Source organism: Netta rufina (assembly GCF_964035555.1).
Source record: "Netta rufina genome assembly, chromosome: 1".
In the NCBI taxonomy this organism is placed as follows: domain Eukaryota; kingdom Metazoa; phylum Chordata; class Aves; order Anseriformes; family Anatidae; genus Netta; species Netta rufina.
In genome coordinates this window covers 180898451-180924574 of record NC_140123.1, presented here as the reverse complement: position 1 = coordinate 180924574, position 26124 = coordinate 180898451, and the positions used below count along the sequence as shown (strand labels likewise).

The window sequence follows — 26124 nt, the reverse complement described above, 5'->3', positions numbered from 1 at the left end:
AGATCCTAATCCCTGTTCTAGTTTTTTTGAGCACTACTAAGGTAATAAGAGGTACTTTAATGACACTGGCATCAAGACAGTCCTGAAAAGTACTCAGGCTTACACTATACCTATGAATTCCCCACTGCTTACTACTTTATGTAGTCTCATTTTAACAATGGTTTAAGGCATCTACCTGAAAACAAACAGGTTTTACGAACAGGAAAACAGTTGGTATGCCATTTATAATCAAGCTTTTGGCAGCAGATTGAAAATTTTACCTCACATACCATCCAGAGAGATTTGGCAAAGTGGACACGATGAACACAGCTGTAAGAAAATAAATTATCTGCAGAAAAACAGCTGAAATTAAATGCTTTCCATCTATTTCCATCCATTATAAATCCATTAGAGCAATGACTTAAAAAAACATGAATAACTGCTGTAGTGCAGCAGCTCATAACAAAATTTCAGAATGAAAAAAAACAAAACAAAACAAAACAACTTGTAATGCAAAGAGTGACTTCACAGATCACAGGAGGGACACTTGAGTGATTTTTACAGAACAAATGCCATCCAGTTTAGAGAATAAAAGAGCAAGTTTGTAATATTAGCCTTTCTTTATATTTGAAATACCTTAAAAAGAATAGATATTGCAGGTATTTACAAGTCTGCTGAAAAGGACAGGAACAACCTTAACTATTATGAAGTACTTTGCTTTCCATCTATTTGGTGAATGTGGCCTGTGAAGATACAATCGTGTTACCTCATGGAACTTTTGGAACTTTTTGCAAATTATGTAAATTCCTGCCTTGAATCATGGAACTAGGATAGGTGTCTCTCATAGCTGGTACTTCACAAACCCCATGCAGTTACTGGAAAATTAGTCAATCCACTAGATCCAGAGCTAATAATCCTCTTTAGGAATGAGAATAATACAGTTAGTTACAAAGTCTTGTAATTTTTGGAGTGCACAAGGACTTCTCTTCTCTTCTGCATGAGTAAATTAGAGCACAAAAGGAATGGATTTAAGACCTTTTATCAGTTGTCCCACTGTACAGTTAGGTTTTGTCAAAGTTATATCTAGCTAATCTTACTTACTGTAAAAACTCGGTGATTCTGTATCTTAATGTTACTGCAGATGGAAATTTTACAAGAATAATAATACTGCAAGGGCATAGACTGTTAGACAAACTAGTAGCTGGGATTGAGAATATTACATAGAATGCCACATGTGTAAAATGCTACTGCTGTTAAATCTCTAAATTATTGGCTGCTGCATCGCTAGTAGAACATTATTGCACTAGTTAAGGTTCACAGAGTCACTCTTTAAACATTTACCAGTTCTGATTCTCCTCCCAAGAACACTACTTTCCCAACATCAAAGTCCTTAGATGTTTGCTGATTTCAGACCTTTTGGTCTGAAAGACGGAATTTAACCAGTTTAAATATTTTGGTGACCATATTTGAATAAATAGATATACATACATAGGGCCCATGTGAGACAAAACATGAGGTATAGACTAAAAGATAGAAAAAAAATCTGTCAACAAATGAAATCTATTTAATCGTAGAAGTCACGAAAGAAGATAAAAATTCAGCTGATCAATGAAAACAAGCTGAAGTACAGCCAGGAAAGAGGGTGGGTTCATGTGAAGGGTGATAGAGTGTATTAAATTCTTTTTTTTTTTTCTTTTTTTTTTCAGAGAAAAATATGTTCTTACAATGCTGGTATTTACTGAGTCCAGTGATTGCTATTCTAACTATCCACTGTAATTCTAACAGGTGTACTTAGTTATAGGCTGACATACAAGTACATGGAAGTAGACTACACCTAGATTAGATATTTATTTTACAGTTAGCTTTTAGAGCCTGTTCTCATGCCCCTTGTGCTGCAGAAAATTATTCCGAGCCATTTTCCCAGCTTGAACCATTCTATAATTGCCTCCTGTGTGTAAAATGAGTACAGCATAGCAATGAGGAAAAGATGCTGGGAATTGTTCCCACCACAGTAAGTAAAAACATACTGATATTTGGTAAATACGGATGACAGCCAGAACTTACCATATTATCAACCAAAATGAAGAGTCTGCTTAGCTGAAAAATTAAGTCAGACTTCAAAGTCACAAATGAATTGGATTAAGAATAGTGTGAAGAAGAAGGAGCATCCACATCAATGTTTGTTTTACAGCCCCAAGCAGACACACAATGACAGATTACCTGCTATAAATTTCTGCATTATCAGACTGTGTACATTTGAAACAGCTGTCAGGTGCACTGGCTACACAGCTCTTCTGCATGGTGACATTTTGAAAGGGGTTATTTTTTGCAGTCCTAAAGACTACCAGGGCTGTTACTGAGGGAGACCTTTTAAGAGAGGTGGCCTTTGAACAAGGAAGCAGCATGTAGGCTGCGTTCAAAGTGTCAATTGTGATGTTTTAAATTGTGCATGAGATGGTACAAAGAAAAGGGGGAAAAACAATAGATTTCAAGCTTTGAAGCCTGAACAAGGACAAATAAACCATATGAAATACCCACACGTTAAATAATCAGCAGTACGTTAAAAGTAAGGAATCCATAGATAATATAACCAGCTAAAACCAACCCTCATCAGGACAACTGTAAAAGGCACCCTCAGTTGTCTTTAGTGTTCAGAAGCTCCAAATTCTGCTATCAGGGACAAGAATTCTACTAGCAAGCCCATGTTCTTTATCATAGCTGAGCCAAAGAGAGGAAGAATATTATGGAAGCTTCATTCATGGTCTGGAGACTATATTTGGGAAGACTGGTGGACCCATATAGATCCAAAGAAGTTAGATGACTAGGCCATAAATTTTACTGGCTACAAAAATATTTATTCCATTAAACGTTACCAATCACACCATGATTCTCTTTGAATACCTGTGATTTTACGGCACCGTGTGTGTTTTAAGCATGACCCTAACTAACCTGCAAATTCCCAATACAGTGAAAGCCACCTTACATATTGCACTGCAGTTTACGAGAATGTAAAAGCGAAGAAATACCTACAGTACGAGTGACATTTTGGTTAAAAGGAATTTCCCCAAAATTACACTTGTACACTGTCACAGGTTCAAAGACTGTATTAAATACTCCACGCGAGCATCTGCCTCCTCACCAAGACTAGTCTTTTTCTTTTCTATTCTCTTTCATTAGGTGAAAGACCAAATTCATTTCAGACTCGGGCAAGGTCTGCACTGAGCTTGAAGTGCAGTTTTGCTTATGGATATATATATATATATATATATATACACGAAACATTGTTCCTCATCTGTTTTTCAAGCGGCTTCATGTGAACGTTGTAATGGAGGAGACATTATTATCTCTGATGATAAAGCAACATAGCTGCAGATCTGAAACATGAATTATTGTACACGAGGGCAGGAGGGAGCGGGGTGCATGCTCATCACGGTGCATGTGGCCACTGCTCAGCCTTCCCCTCAGAACTGCCAAGCCATTGGTGACAGCGCCTGCACACACAGGGGCAATGGGACTGACTGCTGCTACATCACACGAGCTGGCTTTTTAGAAGTGTATAAATGATGACAGAAACAAGAGAAAGCTTTTATTATTTTTTTATTTCCTTCAGATTTAAAAACACTTCATAACCACGGATGCGGAAGGACATCACAGCCTGCCCTACCGTATCACCCAACAACCCTACAAAACCGCTGAAACACGGAGAAACACGCTACGCTCCCCCACCCTTATAACCGCGAGGGCAGCCCCCTCCCCTCCCGCTGCCGCAGCTCCCCCCTTCCCCTCAGAGGCCACACGAGGTCCCCTCCGCCCCGCCTCGCCTCGCCTCGCGCGGGAAGGCGGCGCGGCCACGTGACACCCCCCCCCTCCCGCCTCTCTCCCGCCTTCCCCAGGCGACGCCGGCCGGGCGCGTGCCGCGCGAGGCAGCCTCGCGCCGCGGCCGCCATTTCGCGTGTGTGTGTGTGTGGTGAGGGGGCGCCGCCATTTCGTGAGGGGGCGCCGCCATGTCGCGGGGCTCCGCCGCGTCGTGGGGCGCTCGCGTGGCGGCGGGGTGCGACGAGGACTGCGACAGCGACGACGACTGCTGGGATATCGGCGTCCCGCGGGATGAGGCGCAGGTGGGGCGAGGCCTCGCCACTGTCGGAGCCCTCGTCCAGCCGGGGCTGGGTGGTGGCTGAGGGGAGAGGGCTTGAGACCCAACCCCCGTCTCTGTTGTGGGTCTTTTTTTAGAAGCTGTGGTGGAATACCCTTGGTCTAGGCATATAAAACCTGGATTTTGAAGGATTGGCTTCTTACGTGAAATCTTTGCGTTTCTCTTAAATGATTTCTTCACTTATTGATGGCAAACCTGTTACTCTTCCCCTGAGAGAATGAATCTGAAAGAGACCTGAGGTCTAGAAAGCTGTTTTATGTTTTAAATGTCAGAATGTTTCATCCTCATATGAAGACGTAAGAGATTTATGGCATCTGATAATCGTGAGGCATTTGATAGTGTGAGGCAAAGGGAGGCCCTGCATGGCTTTTTCTCGTGGCTGGAGCTAGAAAATGGAAGTAAGGTTAAAATTAGCAGTACTCTGCTAAAGGTTACAGTCAATTTTTCACTGGCCTTGATCTTTAAATCAAGGTTCCTACCCAAAGATATACGTCATTTGGAAGTTGATGGTTGAGTATAAATAAGTCCAAATTAATTTATTGGCTGTTTCTTATCATTGATTGTCTATACATTAATTAGTTACTAAGAACTCTGCAAAAAATGTGGGAAAGACTACAATACCCTGGGGGAAATAGTATAATTCTGAGTCTTTGTGATACAACTCCAAAATTTACCACAGAATACGACTTCTGACTATACCCTCTTCTGTCAGCAAAGAAGCTAGTGAATATTCCTTGATTCATTGGTGTATGTAGTCACTTATAGTTGGGATGATGCCAGCAGCAATCTGCATCTGCAGCTTTAATATAGAACAAATTTGTGATGCTTCTGTGAAAGGAACGTGAGTCAGGCAACGGCTTGAATCGTAAACCAGTCCTTTGGTCAAATCAGTTTTTAGCCAACTCATTTATGACACAGCAATTATAAGTCTTTTGCCATCACAGGAGTAGGAGGGAATAATAACATTAACCCTTCCAGCCATGAAATGCAGGGCTATGCCACACAGCTAGTCACTGGATTACGCTGCCCCACGTTGCAATTTTTGTTTCTAATTATATTCGTTTTATTTTTTTTAACGCTTCACAGCATGTGAAATGTGCAAAAAAGGTAAAGAAATGTGTTGCAATATTGTTTTAGCAGCAGAATATGAAAAGGAGGCTTAACTGAAAGAACACACCACTAAGAAAATCTGCAAACACTGTAGGAGGATAGCACATCCATTGAGAAGGAAGATAGTTGCATTTTCAGAGAATGGAACCTTTCTGAGAAGGTCATCTTAAAACTTTTTTTTTTTACAGCTTTTTTTTTTTTTTTTTTTTACCTGCCCAAGCAGGTCCACAGAGGTGGAAGAAGTAAAGTCTTAACAACGCCTTTCTCTTCCTCCACTTCTCTGTGTTGTCCTTACAGAGATCATTAGTGCTTTTATACTGAAATCAAGCTGTAGTTGCTAGCTTGAAACAGTTACCATGTTTTTAACTTTAGTTTTCTTTGTCTGTCTATCAGTTGGATCAAATGTTGGAGTTAGACAAGAAGGATGCATTCAAGAAAGCTCTGGTTCATGGTGATGTGTCCTTGATAGAAGAACTCTTAAACTCAGGTAATTAAAGTTATTTATGAAGTTGAATACATTTGCTTGAACTTGGAAAGAATTCTAAAGCTTTGAAGTTTCTTGTTTCAAAGTAACATCTTGGGTCAATATAAGAATATGTGAATATGTCCAATATGGGATAAAAACTCTTGATATAAAGATGAAATTGCTTTTTTTCAGTGTCTCAGCATGATGTATTTCTGCAAGCTCCTTCTAATTGATATTTATTTTATTTTGTCAGTCAAAACTCAAGGAAACTGAGAAAGCTGTCATGTGGGAGCAATTACATAAGGTGTTTGTTTTCAGATGTATCTCTAACCTGAAAATATCTACCACAAACACTGAATTTGAGGTTGTTTAAATTGAGGGTGAGAGTTGAGTGGGGTATTCTTTATTTTGTTGTTCTACTTTGGAGGTTGGGGAGAAGGAAGGACATCGGCTTTTTGTGTGTGTGCTCCCCCTGTGTGAAAATTCCATGTTTTTCTTGACCACAGCACTGTTAAATTTGTGGCATGTGCCATTTGTAATACCTTAATTTTCAGAAGTGCCATGTTTAATACTACAATATCTGGTACGTGCCAAGTGTCATGGCAACATCAGCTGGAGAAAGATTTTGTGATTCCAAAAGGTCTAATAGGGTTTATGTGGCATTTGTCACTAAAAAGTAGCTTGTCCTGACACTAAAAGCTTTTCTCCATGATCTGTTACTCAGTATTTCTCTGTAATGTGTTTCTGCTATTCAGTGTTCGGAGGATTGGACTTACTGAAGCAATCAGAAGCTGCATAGTTGATGTGACCTGCCTAGTGATGATTATCAGGAAGTTTTGCTTCAACAAGCAAGCAGAACAAGTAGCCGTGAGCTTGTTCTCTGAGAAAATGTGTCTTGTGGCTGGAAGAAAATATTTTTTTCAGCTAGCAATGGGTTTTTCTGAGTTTTAAATTGGTGACATTACTTGCCCTTCAAGGAGAAGACTTTCTCACCCCAGCAGGGAATAATTTTATTTTAAATCAGTATTAACTCAAAACCAATGCACAGGTTGAAACACGGTGTGTGAATACTGTGTGAAATGTATCTTCTGTCTTGCATTGAATGAATCTGTTCTCATGTTGAGTTTTTAGTAATACCTGTGCATTGGATTGCTTAGTTGTTCTGTTACAGTTAGCCGCTCTAAACTGCTTATTCAGCAAAACAGTAATAGCTCAGATCAAACCTTTTTGTGTTGATGCTTGCCACGTAATGAGCTGTTCTAGCCATTTGGAAGGTGAAAATTCCTGTAGTCTGGCATCTTCTCTAAAATGCACAAGGCAGTGAGTGTCATGAGAGTGTCTATAAATTTCCTAAGATAATGATTAATTTTTAACACATCGATTATAGCCTCTGCAGAGCAGTGGAACGTAATGCCTCTCTGACGAAAGGCATTGTCCTTCAGAGGATTAGTGCTTAGTCAGATGAAATCTTTGCCTCCAAAGTTGCCTTTAGTTTCTGTTCAGTAGAGCTTGCAGAAGGCGTGCTACCAGCTCTCCACCAAGCTCCAGGTTCGTGTTGGATTTCCTAGCAACAGTTATGGACGTTCCCTCAGGTAGAACAAGAACATGCTGTCTCCTGGCTTGCATAGCAATTGCTCCAGGAATCCATGGTGCTGAGGCAATTTCACAGAGCTCCTTTAGGAAATGGACAAGTCTTCTGTAATCTCTCCTATTAAATACTAACATACTAAGAACAGTTCCTGAAGTGTGTGTCACAAAGTATTGCAAGCAAGTAGAAGGTGCGGAGGTGACTCTAACTAGCATTTTGGTCTGCTCTGGGAGCAAAATACTTACTACTGTATAATCTGTATGTTTTCCTCAAATGGGACTACAAGTTGAGGCCTAGTGACAGTTCAGGCTGATCAGAGATACAAACACAGGCACTCCTTTCTTGTTCTCAGCAGTCTGTTCCACACCTGTCTTTGCGTGTTTGTTGGAGCTCATCTGGTCTTGTGCAGGTGGTTCAGACAACTAAAGTAACAGTAAACTATGTACGGGAGGGTGGGGAATGAATATTTTTTCAGCCATTTAGGACTTTGAACCAAGAACCATAGGTGGGCCAGCACTGGAGACAGCAGCAGTGCTATTTAACTTAGCTTTAAGGTCTTGTGGAACCACAGCAGTAAGTGTTGGCAGACTTAAATCAATACTTCTATTAGAAAAGAAGTCTTCCAGTATCAATCATTTTAGAAGTTGTCCCTCAAATAAACTGAGACCGAATGTGAATGGATTCTACAAGTAGAAGCAGTTCTTAAACTAAGAGTCTTTCAGCACCTTACATTTTTTTTGTATCATCCCTGGAATTACTTATCGTGAAAAGGTATATGCAGAATTTGATTATAGTTCTTCCTTGTTAAACTTTCTGAATTTGAGGTTGCATTTTTCTCTCTAAAAATAGCCTTCCTACTACCACTGCTGTTACTAGCCACAGTCAACAAAATACCTGAACAAGGTACCAGAGAAGCTGCACTAAGGTGTTTGAGTGGGTGTGTGATCACTAGCAAAGATCAAGCCCAGACTAGCCAGTGAGTGAAGTGGGAGGTAGGGGGGTGCGCGTGTGGGTTGTGGAGCCCTCTGTTCGGACAGAGAGGGGAGCAGGGTGAGGCCATCGATGCTGTGTTGTGAGCGCTCTGTGTGTCTGTGGGGCTGGTGGTGTCTGTGGTGTCTGTGTGTGCCTGCTGGGAATACACACACAGCCTTGGTACTGGTTGGACCTGGGATCATGGAGCTGCAGCAGGCTGGCTGATCTGGCCTCATTTTTCCCTGATTTTTTTTTTTCCTGGGCTTCGTTGTTGTCTTATCAGACTTCATAAGGGCATTTTTAATACCAAATGAGCACTTGAAAACAGCTCATGCAGTGAGTTTGAGCAGTAACTCGTGGGAGATGCTCAGTCAACAACTCCTATAACCATGCAGCCAAGCAGCCAGGTAAGTGTTGATGCTATTTTAGTTGTCCTTTCTCTATCTTCCCCTGAGGGTAACAGTTTGCGTTGTGACTTCCACAGTGCAGAAATGCTTCACGGCACTCACTAGAAAGACAGCAGCAGACCACGTGTGACAGGCTGCAATACAACTTTGACATTTCAAAGTTGCCTTGCAAAAGAAGACCATTCTACCTTTAAAACTTAAGAAAAGCACCAGCATTCTGGCCGATACTGTCCACTACATATGTAAAGAAAGCAGCAAGGAAAGCACTTTATCAAGTGTTCCAGTAAATCTGAATGCATGCCTAGTAGGTCTTTTGCCATTATTATTCAAATATGTATTAAAAAGCTCTGGATGGGAGCTGTAGTCACTTGGACTGCTTTTCCTCTGAAGAGAGACAATGACTTTTTAATGCTGAGAGTGCCAGCTTTCTCATCCTCCTTCCCTAGCGGTGTTAGTTCAGTGGGCTGTGGGATATCAGACTTTCTAGATACTTGAAGTGACTTGTCTACAAGGAAGTTCAGATACTGCTGAGGGACTGGCAGTCCTCACCCACAGTTACTGGCTCACCTTGTGGAACTTGGCTGTGGGCCTCAGCGAAGCGTTTTGTAAGCGGCAAACAGGAATGCTGTGGCATTAAGGATTGCAGCTAGTATGTATGCATTACTGAAAGGATTTGATCATAGCTTCTGTGGCTTGCAGGTGCTAGAATGCTTCAAAACCTGGCATTCGTTGAATGCTTCCTCTTTATTGATTACAACTCCTGATCCTGAACAGTTGAAGAATCAATTGCAGAGGGGTGACTTTCTACTCTCAGCTTTAATGGCTTCATGTTGCTACAATGAGCAGATCTTTGACAAGCTGTCTAGGCAGGGAAGGTAAATACATGTTCTGCATGAAAAGGTTTGTGTGTAGCTTGACTGTCACAAATTTCTTAGGACAGTGTTTTCCACAACTTCCTCTTGTAAAGAAATATATTTAGTAATCCACAATCACTGTTGGACTAACATGGAATCAGCTGATGGCAACCAACTGCTATAGAGGAAATAATACGCGACGGATGAGTAAAGGGATGTTTTCTCTTACTGCAAAAATCTATAAAGATTTTTATTTGAAAGTTGTCATGTGAGTTGCTGGGTCTGGTACTCCATGTTTGGTGAATTTGGAAGGGCCGTCTGGCCAGTTTATTATTAGCCACAGAAGAGGCTGTGACTATTATACAGGCTAACAAAGCTGGTGGTGGTGACTGAATCTTGCATTATTTTATCTTAGAATTATAGAATGGTTTGGGTTGGAAGAGACCGTAAATTATATTTCTTTGGAGATAATATTTTCATAGTACTGAACACAAAACTAGTATCTGCAGCTTAGCTGCATTGGAAGGCAGCTAGTAAAAGGAGCCATGAAGCCAGAAAACCCTAGTCAGTATGGTCTTAATAGTATGACAGACACATTGCTTCCACAGCAGCCCATTTGGCTTGGTAAGAATAAAAATTTGGGGGTTTAGTTTGAGAAAAGCTGTAGCACTAAAGTGGAGAAAACAGATTATGTTCACTTCTCTGAAATTAATTTGCAGGGTTTTTTTTATTATTATTATTTAAATGCTTTTCTGTTGTGCTTACCTACTTGGATTGAGTACTGGGCTTCCTTGGGGTCAGTTCTAAAAGTTGTTTTCTGGTATTCCAGAGAAGGATGTATTTAAAAAACAGCAATGGTATAAGAGGCTTTCCTTTCCCTAGGACTAAGTGGAAACTGTGTAACCTTCATGCTAATACATATTTGAATAAGATTTTATAAAATCTTTTTTATAAAAGATTCATTGATGTAATTTAAAGATTTTAGTATCTTAAATTTTGACAGGTGTAAGCATAGAATCTAGCTTTCAGTTTGGATGGACTCCCCTGATGTGTGCTGCCAGTGTGGCTGATTTTGCAGTGGTGCGTCTCCTTCTGGACAGAGGTGCCAATGCATGCTTTGAAATAGGTAAGATGTGAATAAAAATAGTGGCCAGTGCCTCTCTGTGCCAGACATTGTCCTACCTTTATTCTCTTTCTATGTAGAGAGAAAAAAATCAAATGATCACAATGGAACTGGGATATAGTCTAGATTTTTAAAGCAAAAGTAGTATTTCTGAAGTTATATATATATTCTTGGGTCTCATCTGGATTCAGCTGATGGATATCCTTATTCTGTCTCTCTCTTTCCCTCTCATTCTGTCTTCCATAACACCTCCTGATCCCCAGGTACATTTTTTAAAATGGTGTTTGAAAATACCTGTTTAAGAATCCTAGGGTGAAGTTGTAGAGTTAAAACTTCCTTTGTCTGATCCTGTTATGAATGCAGAAAACAGCTAGAATCCTGAATTTTGGGTGGTACCCACTGCTTTTAAATTCATGATGACGATGTTGTTTCATCCCTTCTAAATCTAACAGAAGTGCTTTTTTCCTATAAAATGCTACTCCTTTGTTCAGCTTTCCAGCTGGTTATGTGCAGTAGATTCATCTTTAAGGCCATAGATGATGCTTCTCCCACTGCAGTTGTTTGCTTTCTGCTCTCCAGTCACTCATTGTTAGCCTTCAAACGTGCCAGCTGACCTGCTCATGTGATCGCACTGTATCTCGTTTCAGACCAAAGTAATAAATAAGCACTAGGTTTTAGGTTAATGATGGGTTTTGATTTTTATATTTTAAATGACTACACCCTAACAATCAGAAGAGTAGGTCACATGTCAGGTCTGCAAGATGGTGACAAAGAGTAATTTCCTTCCTCTGGCATTAACTGAAGAAATAATGTGTTTGCAGGAGTAGCTGTCCAGTTAATGGGAAACTACTGTAGACTTCTCTAAAACTAGAGCAAAAGTTTTATATTAAGTGAAAATTACTCTTCAGTGTGTTGCCAAATCTGGGTTTTTGGCAAGAATTTAATGGAACTTATCAATACTACTAGTTCCTCTCTCAGTTTTTATAGCTCATTAATAATTCTCTCCTGCTTCAACTGCAGTGTTTTCCTTCTGCTTCGTTATGTTGGAAAACTTAGCCAAGCTCTAGAAAAGACATTGCAATACAGAAGAAACTGATGAAACGTGTTACTATGAAGTACATAAAAACGGTGCTCTTATTTTCCAGTAGACTGCCAGTATTTGTAGTAGAAGTAGTAGACTGCAGTGCAAGTGGTACAAATCAGGATTCTAAAATTTTCTTGAACTTCTTAGGAGCTGATCAGTCTGAGATAAGAGTAGATTGCCTGCACCAAGGACAGTTAAGCCTTCAAATTACTGTTCTTAGCCAGTGTCAGAGGACTTTCATGTGGCTGCTACAGTTCATGCGTGTTCCATGTTTATGGTTGTAGAGAGCTGTAAATTGGACAGAAACTTCTGTGGGCAGCATTTTCAGCCATCCAGTTAACCAACATGCATGGCATTTTTTCACCGTGTGACCACTTGTGTTTGCCCAAAGTGGCACCTTGCTGGGATCAGGTTTCTCAGCTTGTTTCCTTGCTGGTTTGTATAGTGAAATAGTAGCTAGGGCACAGCTGAGCATTGTCCAGCCAGGAGCAGTCTTGCAAGCGATTGATTCAGGTCAAATGTGTTCAGTACAGCTATGCCATCCCTAAGTGGCACTAAATGTCATCAGTCCTGGTTGTTCTGTATGAGCTGGCAATCACTCAAGTGATCCCATACTAGTAATGTTATAACCTTATAATCCTAACAACAGCTCTACTGTTAATCACCATTTGTCATGTTTCAGTTAGTCTTTGTAAGCTACTTGCTTAATTTTACCCTAATAGTGGAATGAACTTCGATAGTCACGTAGAATGAGGTGCTAATGGTAGCATTTGCTGTGTGGTGGCATCAGAATGTAGCATCTTGAAGGAGTAAATACACTGTCTCTTCTGTGTGTGTTTTTTTTCAGCTAGCCTGACCACAGACTAATCTTTTACCAGTCTCTTACTATTTTTTTCTGTGCAGAAGAGAAACCTGAATGTTCTAAGGTGTTTCTTCTTCTCTTGCTTATGTATGACGTGTAGGTACGCCAGCAGAAATCAACTTCCCACCCTTTATCACTATTTTAACTATGGAATATAAATATAACTACAGTTTCTTCTTAAATGTAATTCCCAGATTAATGATGTTTATTGCTATCTTTTGTTCAAAGTCCAGCCAGCTTTCAGTTCATGTTATTATTGATGACCAGTTTAAATGTTTAGAGCAAGAATCTGTTAGTGAATGAAATTATTTACTGGAAAGCTAATTACTTACCGTTAAGGAGTTTAAGTGACTCTGTGAAACTTATTTTTTCATTTAATACACCGATCTATGTGTTTTACAACTCCTGTATGAGAAGGTTGAAAGTTGCAGGTTGGTCTATAAAAACCTAGGTGAATTTAAACACAAACCTAAGGTCTTAAGTTGGAGAAGTCAAAGACAAGAAGTTGGGAGAAGCAAAGAAAGTGGAGCAGATTGGGGTGAAGTATATAAACTTCTCAAGTTTAAATGCAAAAATTATCTGATCTCTTTTGAAGAATAAAGGTACCAGTGCATACACAGTCCTAAGATTTCTATAAGAAAGGTAGAAAATATGTTGTAACGCTTCAAGGATTGGTCTGAAGTATGTACAGTTAAAATTATACTTGTTAAATTGCTGAAGGCATGTTTGAGCTTGTATGTAAGTTTGTGCAGTAAGCGAAGTGGGCAGTTGTTCAAATGATAGTCTTCTAAGCCAAAGAGCTTGCTAAGGTCCTTGAGGTGTGATGTTTTCCAAATACCCGTAGGAGAAAAATAAGAAAGATCTCCCCTGTTCTGTGGGCAAACAGCAGTGGTGTGCAGTTCTGATCCATGAGTAAAGGTGGCACGTAACACCCAGCTGCCTCTGGAGCTGGAGCAAAGAAATACACTGGTTCCTCATGATGATTTTTTTACGTATTGTGGATGTGGATTTAAGGAACATACCTCCTTTTGCCATCTTCTTCCTGCCAGTACTGCACAATAGTAGTCTAGGTTTGTAAACTGGTTTCCTTTTCCTTCATCCCTTTAAAAAAGCCTTGTTACTTGAACTTTCTTTTGTATGGACCCCTGTTCTCCCTATAATTGATGTTGCTATGTGTTTTTTAAAAAATAGTTGCATGTACTTTTTTTCTGTTGCAGTTAACTTCAGTAAGATGTTACTTCATTTGGCTGTGTTTTGGGGAGAGGTAGGGAGATTGAATCTCCTGGTGTGGACCAAGATTTTAGAAACAGATACCTAAATTTAAGCTCCTGCAGGTTTTTTTTTCACTACCTAAGCAAGCATCCTCACCTTCAGTAGTGGTAAATGCTCTACTAGTATCATTCACTCCTGTCTTTGTCTTTTCTTTTTAGATGCCTTTATCTTACCTGATAATTCTAGTGACTTTTAGTGGAAGAAAAACAAGTTTCTTACCTTTTGTTTTAAATCTTAGTTTATCAGCACCTGATAAACAAATCTAGCAAATGTAAAGGCTTTTAAAGGAACTTTTGGACTAGCATAGTATTGGTGTATGCAATTTTCTAACTGTAAGTTTCCAAATAGATAAGTACACAGTGCTGATGGCAGCGTGTGCTGCTCATGCTTCAGAGGAAAACATCTTGAAGACTGTGGAACTACTGCTGTCAAGGAATGTCGACCCTAACCTTACTTGCAGGTACAAAAAAAAGTCTGTGAACACTGTATTATGTAATATTACTGTAGAGACATTTTTAGGCTTAGTTGTTACCACTTAAGATGTCTACTTCATTAGCTTTTTGTAACTTTGCTGCTCTCTGTATGTACAGAAAGATTAATGTGCAGGTGTTTTTTTCTTCTAGCATAGTCATTCACCTGACTAAGCGTGTGATCAAATTTAAATGTGTGTGTGTGTTGTGTTTTTTGGTGTTTTTGTTTGTTCTTAATTTTGTTGTGCTTTTTTTGAAGATAATTATTTTAATCCCTTTGGTTGACAATAGTGTAAGCACAGGAAATATACCCTATGATTTGGGAGAGGCATATTTCTCATTCTGTGTAAGGATGTGGGTTAACCCATCAGTTAATCGATTAATTCTTTATTTAAATTCAGGCTTTGCTTTTGAGCTTTTTGCGATTATCTAGCTATATTCCTTACAGAGATTCCTGTGGAAAAAGTAAACTTCTCTGTAAATAAAAGTTATTCTAATGCAAGCATGTTTTAATCTCCTTTTAAAAAAAGCAGATGACAGTTTGTTTCTCAAATTACCATGTCCTGTCTCAGCAGTCTGAAGCAACGCATTGCGAGCTGTCTTTACTTGCATAGTCTGCTGCAGTGATTTGTTTTAAATCATGAAGAAGGAAATTCTGGGCTGATCCATTATGAAGTATCCTCCCTCTGCTGGAAAAAAAAAGCTTTTTGTTTAGTTCAAACTGAAACTGCTTGTTTTTCACTTGACTGAACTTACTTTTTTACACCACAGCTTTTTCATCTCTTTACCACATTACCTAAAATATGTGGACTGTGTAGTGATACAAAAAGAACAGAATTGGAGGCTTGTGGGTTCTTATTAAAATAGTTCAATTAATTTGCTGGGCCTGACCCTCACTGTAATCATAGTACTGATAGATAGGGAACAATAATAATAATTTATTTACAGAGTTGTGCTGAAGTGGCACTGATCTACAGCACTAAAATTAAGTGCCCCATTCATTCTTTATAAGCTAAAAATTGCTCATGAAAGAAAACTGCAAATTCTGAAATAATTACAACTTGTTGCCCTCGGATAACTGGGTATTAAAATAAATGTCTTGCCTGAAAAAATAGGGGGAAATCTTTCCATTATACAGCTTTGCCCTGGGTGTTTGAAAACAAGCTAAAGCTGGAAGTTTACACTTAAAAAGGCCTTTGGCTGAACTTTGAAGAAAAAAAGACTGGCTTCTGACACAAGAGTTGGGAATTTCAAGGGCAAAACCTTATTTATAAACTCAGTGTGTGTTTTGCATAGTTGATCTTACTTATTTACTATCTCTCTTTGTTCCCTAAGACCTTGTGCTAACATGCGAGTTAATTCTTGAGTAGTACCAGATCCAGTGTCCAGTTGTGGTAGCTCTTGCTTTCTCAAATGAAAAGGTAACTGACAATCCAAAATGTAGCATTTCAACCAAACAAAAGTAGAAGTTAGATGACAAGAGCTGGATTTTTTCTTTTTCAAAAATCTCCCTGCTGCCTTTTTTTCCCTTCCCAGTATTTTGACTTCCATGCATACTGCTCCATTATTAGAATTGCTAATGGCAGTTTAGCTGCTGCTTTGTGGGGGCTTCTTCCAGTGTGTTCAGAAACACTGGGATGAAACCCATCAGAATTCTGTGAAGATCATGAAACTCAACAAATCCTCTGCATGGCACTCAAGTCCTGCTTTGCCTGTTCTTTTAGATCAAGCAGAGTGTTCCGTAAGAGGACATCTGAACTGTCAGTGAGTAGAGATTATCGTGAGTCTTCACTATGTGATCAGTGCACTGCACGTTAAGAACTAAACTTTGCATTATTTGGTTATCTCAGTACTTAAAAAACAGTGATTTTAGGAGTCTTCCCTTGCATCCACCAGCAACTGAAATGTATGTGAATTCACAGCTGAAAATCTAACTGTGGTGTAAGACAGAGTTTGATACTTGTTCTTTGTTGATCTGGCAGTGAAGCCATATGGATTGTTCTTTGATTTCACATCATTTGGAGGTGATAAACAGGAATTCGAACATTTTTTTTTTTGACTAATTCATGAAGTGTGCATGACGAGGCAGAAGAGTACTAAAAGTAACCTGTTATTTGAAATGCAGTCTAAGAAAGAAGACAAGTTTAAGAGTGGATAGGTAAATGGTTTCTTTGCAATAGAATAGAATACTAAGGAGAAAGTATTAAGCAGAGTAACTTCTGTTATTTTTGCTGAATTAAAATCAGGAAGTAAAACTGGTTTTATAGCCACCAGTATTTATTGAGAAGGCAGTGTATGAAAGCAGAAGTGCCAACTGCAGAGTTTTGAAAGACAAACAAGGTATTGGATAGGTGAAATGAGAAAGCATTGTAAGACCTGCTCTTGTGTAGTCTTTGCAGAGCTACTGTACTCTGAGTGCTTCATCTAAGTGAATGCTAGCTTGAGAAATTAAATGTTTTCATCTTGTACGATTTACCTCCCCCTTGCTCTCAAATGTAAATGATATACTTAAGCCTTTTGTAAGGCCTGGAAATATTTAAGCAGACTCTTTGTTATTTGTTTGGTTTTGTTTTTTAAAAACTTATTTTTACCTGCAGTGCTTTCTAAAAGGTACACTGGTTTTATTAATATTAACCTGTGACTTCATTTTAGACAGAAGTAAAAGAGTATCACCAACTGACAACTAAATTACAGAACAATTCCTAGGATTGTATTTCATAGGTTGTTTAGTAGACTTGGATTTTAATGATGATACCCTCCAAATTCTTGTTTATTTAAGTACGATAAAAGAAACCTAATGGCTTTGCAGGTAAGGACAGTGTTTTGAGTTGATGTTTCATGCTAACAGATTTTTGTTGAAGGACATACAAATAGGTGAATGACTGCAACTTCCTTTATTTTGAAATAAGCTCTTTGTTGCATGTTCTGTGGGATGTGTGTGTGGCGTTTTTTGCCTCAATCTTAAAATTTCTAGTATAGTTGAATCCTGGTCAATGACCAAGACTGTGTTTCTGTTTTAAAATGTTTATGAATTTTGTGACTGGAGAAAATCTTCAAAACAGTTGTTGTTTGCAAGTATTATAACACCAGAATCTTCTTCTGTCTTGTTATACTTGTGTTGTTGTGAAGATTAAAAATTGAGATGGAAGCGTACTGTTAAGTACAGCAATGCATGCACGTTAAAATACAGTCACCGTTCAGGTCTGGTGTTAAATTGCCTACATTAACTCACTTCTGCTTACATTCGGAGTAGTTTTAAGGAGTATCAAGAAACTGTTTCACAATGGAAGTTTTAGACTACTTTTGCTCTCAAGAAAATCGTAGAACCATTTAGTTTGGAAAAGACCTCTAAAATCATGAACTCCAACTGTAAATACAGATGATAGTGGGAGGGTAAAATTTTCACCTCAGTATTGCCCAGTTCACAAGGTAGGTCCCTCTTCAGGTTGCGTAGACAGGATAAAGCAATTGTGTAACACCTCAGTTTTAGCAAGATATTTATTGGTACTGATAAGATAGTGAGTCTGCATGGCTGCATAATAATTTTAAAGACCTTGATGTTATCGCGGTGTGATAGTTAACTACGCCAAATGACTAATAGTCCATCTCAGCAAAGGCAAATAGCTTGGGAAAAATTAATGCACTACAGTGTGGTTTATGGCCAGGGCATTTAATACTGGTTGAAAATGAGGGCATTTAATACCGATTGAGTAAAGATCTTTGATCTTCTTCTGCAAGAAAAGGATCTTGTGATACCTCATATTAGACCTTGTTAGTTCGAGAGGGTGTCTCATTCTAGCACTATGAACTCACAAAGACATTTTATTATGTTGGTCAAACATCAGTACAAAGGGACTAAATATTAAAAAAAGAAAAAAAGAAAAAAAAAAAACAGATGGAAAAAATTACTCTTATTAAAAGTACTGTGTTCATCTGGGCTATGGCCATGTGTGTCTTCCCTCCTTTTATTGAAGTTAGGAAAAAGTCAAAAGTGCAGTAAATGTATGAGTTAAAAGCCATTCTTCTAACCTTAAGTGTTGAAGCTTGTTCATCACCCTTTTTCGTAGTAGAGGGGAGTCTAGACACAGAAATGGACGATTTGGATGACTCTACTATTTTCAGCTAGTATTGAATGCACAGTGGTACCACCAGGCTTGGTACTGTTAATCAGAGGCAGAGATACAAGATACTCTGGGACAGTACCAATGTTAGACACCGTTTGCAACAGGCTTTGTGAGAAGAACAATATATCCTCATGTCTCAGGATGTCCCCTGAGCAGCCTTTCTGTAAAACAGAAACAAAACCTGCACTGCGATCCATTAGCATTATACCAGCAAGGTTCTGTCTCAAGTATGTTCGGCTTCTTCTTTTGGTAGTAGTGTTCACTGTTCATGGTTATTTGCATAGAATTGGTGGTGGTGTTTTGTTTTGTTTTTTTTCCACATGATAATGTGGTTTACTTGTTTTTCTCTTTTAAATCAGAATATGCTGCGTCTTCAGCCAAACCACTTTGCTTGTAAAAATGGGACAGTGTGAGGAGGTAGAAGGACAGGGCAGGATGATTGAACATGTCATAGCATTTGCAGTACCCACTGTTACCTTTTATGCTAATCACTTTTATAATCACCTCCTTTGTAGACTTCTAGCTGTGTGAAAATTACTTTGTCTATTTTTTCATCTCCTGTGTTATGTAGAACTTACGTATCTATTTTCTATCTGTTTTACCAGAATTATGCAAGTGTTGAGAAACAGAAGCATAAAAGAACGGTGGTCTAAAATGAAGTCTGAAACTAAGCCTGACATATATTCTACCCCAGCCTTCTTACTAGAACTATACGCTTAATTCTCCTAACAAGCTCTCCTTCAAGATGGTAGAATGTTCTTCTGCCACCTTGCTTTTAAGAAAACAGTGTTTTTTTTAAAAAAATTAAAAAAGTATATTGCAGCTCACAAAAGTATATTGCAGCTCACAACCTGCTAAAGTAGGTTCCAATCCTGTTTGTTGTACAGAATTTTCCACCTCGCTCCTTAAAATCCTAGTAAGCTTGCAAAGGGACAAACAGCTTTACTTCTGTTGCTATGGGCACACTGCTACTGTTTCATTTCTCAGTTATAAGCATAATGTACATCACTGGAGTTAAGAAACTGGCTCCAAAAGCTTCTGAAGATGCTTCTTGGTTTCCTGAACCAATATTCAGTTTGCAGATCAACTAATTAAAATACTGCTGTCTTGTAGCTTTTCTTCTCTTTGGGGTCTCAAGAAGAAAGTATTAGAAACTAAATTGATAAGGTTGTTTACTACCTGCTATGTTTTTTTTTCCCTAATGTTAGTGATATATCGTTTTAGGAAATAAACCTTTCTGCAGTTGTGAGACTTTAAATACAACTTATCCTTCTCAAGATTACCAAGCTGCATTACTAAATTTTGTACAAATATCTCTTTGATGGAAAGAAACCTGCGTGTGGGTGGAACACATCTCTTCCTTTCCTCCCTCATTGAGAATCTTCTAGAAAGGTGGACTTTGTTTCGCTTGAGAGTGATTCCAACCAGAAGAATGTGTATTTGTCAGATGTGGTGAATTCTGCACGACAGGTTCAACTTACATCGTGTTTGATTAATAAGTTGCTTATGTGCACTTTAAGATTTGTATCTATTTTATATTGACTAACCCTTGAGTATCATGTCCAACATGGGCAAATGCCATGTGGCAAATTGTGCAACGCCAAAGGACTTCACAGGTTCTTGCAAAACAGGTGCACAGGTACTTTTGTGAGCCAGGTTGCTGAATCTAGAGTGTCTGCAAGGTTCCTCAGAACGAAGAGAGGATTCTTCAGATCACTTACTTGGATTGTTATCACTATGCTTTATGTGTATGGCTTTTTTAGATTGTAGTAAGATGTACTGTGTCTTCAACAAGAAATGATGGATGTTTTGGATCTTAAACCTTGCAGTTCTATTTGCAGGGTTTTTTTTGTTTTTGTTTTTTACAGGGTTGGGATAGCAAAGTTGTTTATTTGCTTTATTCCCTAAAGCTCGTCTCCCACCCACTTTCAGACATACATGTAAATGGGCCTTGCTTTCCAAAGAAGTGGTTTTGTCAAAGACATAGCATGGTATCCCCTCATAGATTGTGCTGCATAAATGCAGTTGCATATTTAAGCAGTGCTGTAAATGTTTCTACCCTGAAACAGGCTGTAGCTTTTCAATTTAAAACATAAATGAAACTGGAATGCCTGAAGTCAGAATTGCCTATTCATGTTGGTGGACCTTTTAAACATCACGTTTATTGGGTTTTACTTAGAAAGGGAGAAGTACTTTCTCAGTGCCTTTCATGTCATCAAGTTGTTGCCTTGATTTCAGATGTTATCCCTGCAGTACTGTGCGGTTGTAGCCTCTACATGTTGTACTTTGGAGAAAAGAGTGTTCTGTTGCCTCTGGACTTTTGTTCAGTATTTTTTCTTTGAAAAAGCAGAAGATAATTGCAAGGTAGCAGCGGTGTGCAAGTTTCAAAAAAAAAAAAAAAAATACTAGAAGCAGAATAAATGAAAATGGATGGGAATGTACTGTTCTCGTAGACAGAAACACTTCAAAGGTGGTAGCATGGAAAATCTGTCACAGGCTGCCTATCACCAAATGCAAATAAGTGTGGGAAGCAGTGTCTGCATTGGGCAAGTACCTTTTGATTCTGTTGCTACAAATTACTAGGTTGTAATCAACTTCTATTTATTCTTTAAAATGATGATGTTGACGTTCATAGGTCTCTGTCTCTATATAGACATCGTGTGTATATATAGCATTATTTAGTTAAGTTAGAGGGACTGACTATAGAGTGTTTTTCTCTGTTTTTTTTGCAGTAATCTTGATAGGATCATAGAGTGATTAAGGTCAGAAGGGACATGAGGAGTTCTTTAATCAAGCATTTTTTTTAAGCTACATCAGCTATGACATCAGGCTAGGTTACTGTTTGGCTTCTAAAACTGCTGAAGAAAGAGACCAGGAAACTTTTTTATGCAACTAGTTCCACCAGTTGACCCTATTATAAGAATCCACCCAAGATCAGAATCCACCAATGCACCCTATTTATTATAAGAAAAGTATTTCCGTACATTCAGTCAGAACTTCTACTTTTGAAAAGGTTGATGGGCTAAAATAAATTAGTTAGAGACTGATGCAATCTCTTCTTCATTTCATTTCCAGATTTTTCTCATATTAAATGTGCGTCTTGAGGAGGTGTAGTTACATTCCGTTTTCCATATTTCCAAGTAATAGATGGCTTCTTCACATTTATATGCCTGTTTTTTCAGTAGACTTTTACCTGTGCTTGTGTAAGACAAAATACTAACCTAACAGAACCTTTTGTGAATAAGAAAAAAAAAAAAAGATGAGCAAAGCCATATTTCTATCAATATTCTTGAAGTAAGCAGAAAGTCAGCGTTTTAAGGCATCTGCTTTGATATACGTATGCTTTTCGGGGTCCCTCTAGTGGTCAACATTGTACTTAAGAAACTGATAAAGTTTAGGAAAGTCCCTCAAATTGCATCCTCGCAACATAAAGTTTTGACAGCAAATTTTTGTCGTGGAGCTGTACGTTAAAAATATATAACAATTTCAGGAAAAAAAAAAAGAAACATTGCATTTTAAGATACAGTTAATTGTAATCAGACATCATTAGTAAAATATTTCAGTTAAAACTTCTTAATTCATAGCAACGAGAAAATCCAACTCTCTTCCAACCCTTTTAAGTTCTGTGGTCTTATTCCATCAAAGGGTAAGTGTCAGGACTCCCAAAAAATACTTTTCTAAATGGAAACATCTGAGGAATATTTTTTTTCTTTCAGAACATTCAAACCAACTCACTGTGGTTTCATTTTACAACCATAAAAAAGCATCTGAGTAGAAGTATAAGATCAGTAGACTGTTGTCAACACAGTTTTGGGATATAAAAAAAAAAAAAATGGGAAAGATAGTGTCTGTAAGTCCTTACTACTTAGTCAATTGCAAGAAATAACTTTATGTATATATATATATGTATATGTTTTTACATAATATACCTGTGGATGTATAGGGAGAAAAAGTGTCAACACTTCAGGGAACAGAGAACAAAAATGAGGCAAAGGACAAAAATATTTTGATATACATTTGTTCTTACCATTTAAGAACTTATTTTAAAAAATACCATTTAAAAAAAAACAACTTAGTGTGGTGTTTCTCTGTAATTTTCTGAAGACTTCACCTGAGTATACCCAGGTAACATTTTGAATGTGAATTGTGTTTGTGCACCCTGCACTCACACTGCAGCTTTGCACACTCACAGGAGTTGTGTGACCTGTGATTCTTGGCTTATATTGTTTTCACCAGAGATAATTTTGCAAATACATACATAGTTGTTATTTTTAACTGAATAGTTAAAACGAGAAGAGTATTACAATTTACAGTTTGCCTTCCACAAAACTGCAGTAAATCTTTTTGGAACTTTCAGTTTAAATTAAACCATGTATAGAATTAATCACTTAACTGGGTTTCTCTTTAAAAAAAAAATATATATATATATATTTTTTTTTTTGAAGTAAAAAGTGAAGGTGCTACTTCCCTCCCTCCCCAGATACATGTAGATGAAAGGAATGGGCAAATTGATAATATTCTCTGCTTTTAATAAGGTGGAAACACTGATCTACACCTGTCCTTATTCCCTGATTAAGCTGCTCCATGTACTGAATGAGAGGCCCACCACTGGGTCTCTGGTAGTATCAAGAGAGATGGTCTTTAAAGAGAAAAAAAAAAAAGTTTCACGTAGTTAAGAACCAAATCAGAAATGCTTTAGTCACCCAAGTTCCTGTGTTTTATATCTGGGAAGGGTTAAGGATATTTTCGTTTCAATGCACCGTTTGACTTGACTTCCTTTCATTTAGAAAATAAATGCCAACTCTTAAAATGCTTTAAAAAATGCTAACTGATCGAAGTTGCTGAATCTCCGTTCTGTTAAATTGAACCTTGTGGTAAAGTGTGAATGTGGTGTCATGGGCTTTCTTCCTCTGAATTGCTCTACACATATTCAGTCTTCACTGAATTGAGGTGCCCTCCTTGATAATGCAGTGAGCTTTTAACATCTTGATGTTCTTGTCCCCATTCCTTTCAGGAGACAAATGACTCCGTTGATGTATGCAGCTAGAAAAGGCTATTCTCGTGTTGTTGGGCTTCTTGTTGCTCATGGATCACACATAAATGCCCAAGATGAAAATGGATATTCAGTAAGTGATCTACTTCCATGTATTTTAACTAAAGTTTAAAAAACAACGTACAAACAGGAGCCCATGAGCTTGTTTCTAGTGTACCTTTCTCAAAAATGCTCACTTACACTCCTTTACCACCACCTTGAGATTGTTTTGCACCGTCTTTGTCTCCGGATTCTGCCATGTAAGAAATTACACAGGCTGTATTATTGATTGAACCTCTATTCTTACTGTGGTCTTTTTTTTTTTTTTTTTTTTCTTCATATGTAAACTTGATAAAAACAAGACTGTTCTTATGCAGGCATTAATATGGGCAGCACACCATGGACACAAAAATGTCATTTTTAAGTTGCTGGAGCTTGGAGCTGACAAAAATCTACAGACTAAGGATGAGAAGACAGCAGCAGAGCTAGCAAAAATCAATAAGCATTTAGAGGTACTTCATCTCTTTTTGAGATGCAGATTCTGTGGGTTTGGGTTTATTTTGTTGTTTGTTTACTTGTTTGAGATTGCCTCAGAAATTTTCTGTAGAAGTGTTACTTTAATAACTAAACTGTAGCAGCTAGTTGCATACATTTTGTGTTCCATCTGCGCTGACTATTTTCTGTTACATCCCAACTTAGGACAGTGCTTTGAATGCATTTAAGGGTTTGTTTTTGTGTGTTGATTTTTTTTTTTTTTTAAGTTTGGGGATAATTCCCTTTTTTCTGTAGAATCCTTGACTTTGAAATACAGATTTGACAAGGGATTATTAATGTCGGTACTGTTGATATGAGAAGTAGTAAAAGAACACGTTTCTGTATGTCCAAGTGTGTGAGAGAATGTAGATATTAAACTGTATTGCAGTGTGTAGTTTGTGGTTGAATTTGGAAGGTAAAAGGCTAAAGCTAAAAGGGGGAAAAGGGGAGTAGCGGTATGTACTGGCTGCCTTCCAAATCTGTTCCCAGGAGAGAAGACAGTCTAAAACAATATAAATTGGTCATCAGATCATTGGAAGAGCAGCAACTCATTATCAGCATAAAGAGAGCTGCTGAAAACAGCATATATTTTCCTAAAATAAATCTGCTTACCGCTGTTGCTGGATGATGCATGGTGGATCAGACAAACCAGGCTTGTGTATTTTGCTTCGAGTTGTTCTTGCCAATGACATGGGTTTTTGCAGTGTCTCTTTAAGAATGTTACTCACTTTAGTGAATTGGGATTCACTGTAATTAGATTTTTTTTTTCTTGTTATTATTTCTTGTAAGACTATAGGGCTAGGCAGGAGCAGAAGTGTTAACTATGCACAAAGTTGTCAGCGTAGGCTAGCAAGATCAGTGTACGAGGCTCAGTGATCTGTCAACTCAGGTTACTGAAAGGGGCTACAAATGCTTTCTGCCTTTGATAAATGACTTGTTCAGCAGGCTGTGGCCGTATAATGTTATAACATGACTTTGACAGAAGGGAAAACAGGCTCCTCCCGTTTCAGAGGTGGGTCTTGCCTCTTGACCTGTGAAGTGCTAGCTTTCGTACAGTTACTGCAAAGTCTTGCAGATGTTACAGGATATTTAATGGTCCTGAGCTCCAGATCAGGAGTCTGCTCTTTATCCTGTTGGCATCCCCATGGGTTGTCACATAGGCTGTGTCTGCAGAAACTAGCTCTGGGAGGACACATTTTTTTTCGTTGCATATTGTACAGGCTTTGGCTGGGATGGAGTTTTTCTTTATAGCAGCTCATGTGGTGCTGTCCAGATTTGTGACCCGAATGGTGGTGGTGTCGCAGCAGTGGTTTGGCTGTTGCTGAGCGGTGCTTACGCAGCGTCACTTCACGCACGTGCACCTTGGCTGTTTGTCACTCTTCCCCTGCCAGTGAGTAGGCTGGTGGGAGCACAGCTGGGTGAGCTGAGCTGAACTGACCAGAGTTGTTACACACCGTGTGACATCATGCTCAGCCAGAAGAAAAAAAAATGTGTGTGGGGGCGTTGCAAGGTTCTTAGACTGGCTGGGCATCAGCCTACTACTGGGAGGTGGTGAGTGATTACCTCTGCATCACTTTCCTTTTTTTTTCCTTATTTTATTTCACTAAAACTTTATCATGACTCACAATTTTTTTCTTGCTTTTGGTCTTCCAATTCTACCCCATCACATCGTGGGGAGTGAGCAAGCAGCCACATGGAGGCTTGTTTGCTAGTGAGAGTCAGCCTACCACGTATATATGTGTGTGTCTTTGCACAAAAAACTGGCTGGTCACCTGAATTTCAGAAGCTTGGTCTCACCATTCCTTTGGACTTTTGGGTGTTCCACTAGTTCTGCTAGATTCTCTAGTAACTTAACTCATGCAGGGGCAATTCAGTTTATGGAATTCATCACTGATGCATAATGATATTTGACGGAAGGCTTGCTTCTTAGTCAGTTGAAAGAGTCCTTGTCCATCAGGTACAGTTAACTTAGAATCCTCAGTTATAAACTGCTAAATGTTGGGTCCATGTATGCGCTGGAAATGGAGATGTTAAAACAGCTTTATGCTTTAAGCTCTTCAGAGAACTTACTCCCTTGAGGGTGTAGAACTCTGG

General features: G+C 38.6%; 1 protein-coding gene across 1 annotated transcript in view; it reads left to right on the top strand.

Annotated features, from left to right (window-relative positions):
- Positions 1-3983: 3983 nt before the first annotated feature.
- Positions 3984-26124, top strand: part of ASZ1 (ankyrin repeat, SAM and basic leucine zipper domain containing 1) — a gene marked incomplete at both ends in the record, with an annotated part of 36779 nt that continues 14638 nt past the window's right edge. Inside the window, 6 exons of the mRNA XM_084306147.1 lie at positions 3984-4097; positions 5636-5729; positions 10533-10655; positions 14219-14330; positions 23479-23590; positions 23874-24008. Of these exons, the coding sequence (XP_084162273.1) occupies positions 3984-4097; positions 5636-5729; positions 10533-10655; positions 14219-14330; positions 23479-23590; positions 23874-24008 (690 nt within the window). The remainder of the gene's footprint in view (positions 4098-5635; positions 5730-10532; positions 10656-14218; positions 14331-23478; positions 23591-23873; positions 24009-26124) is intronic.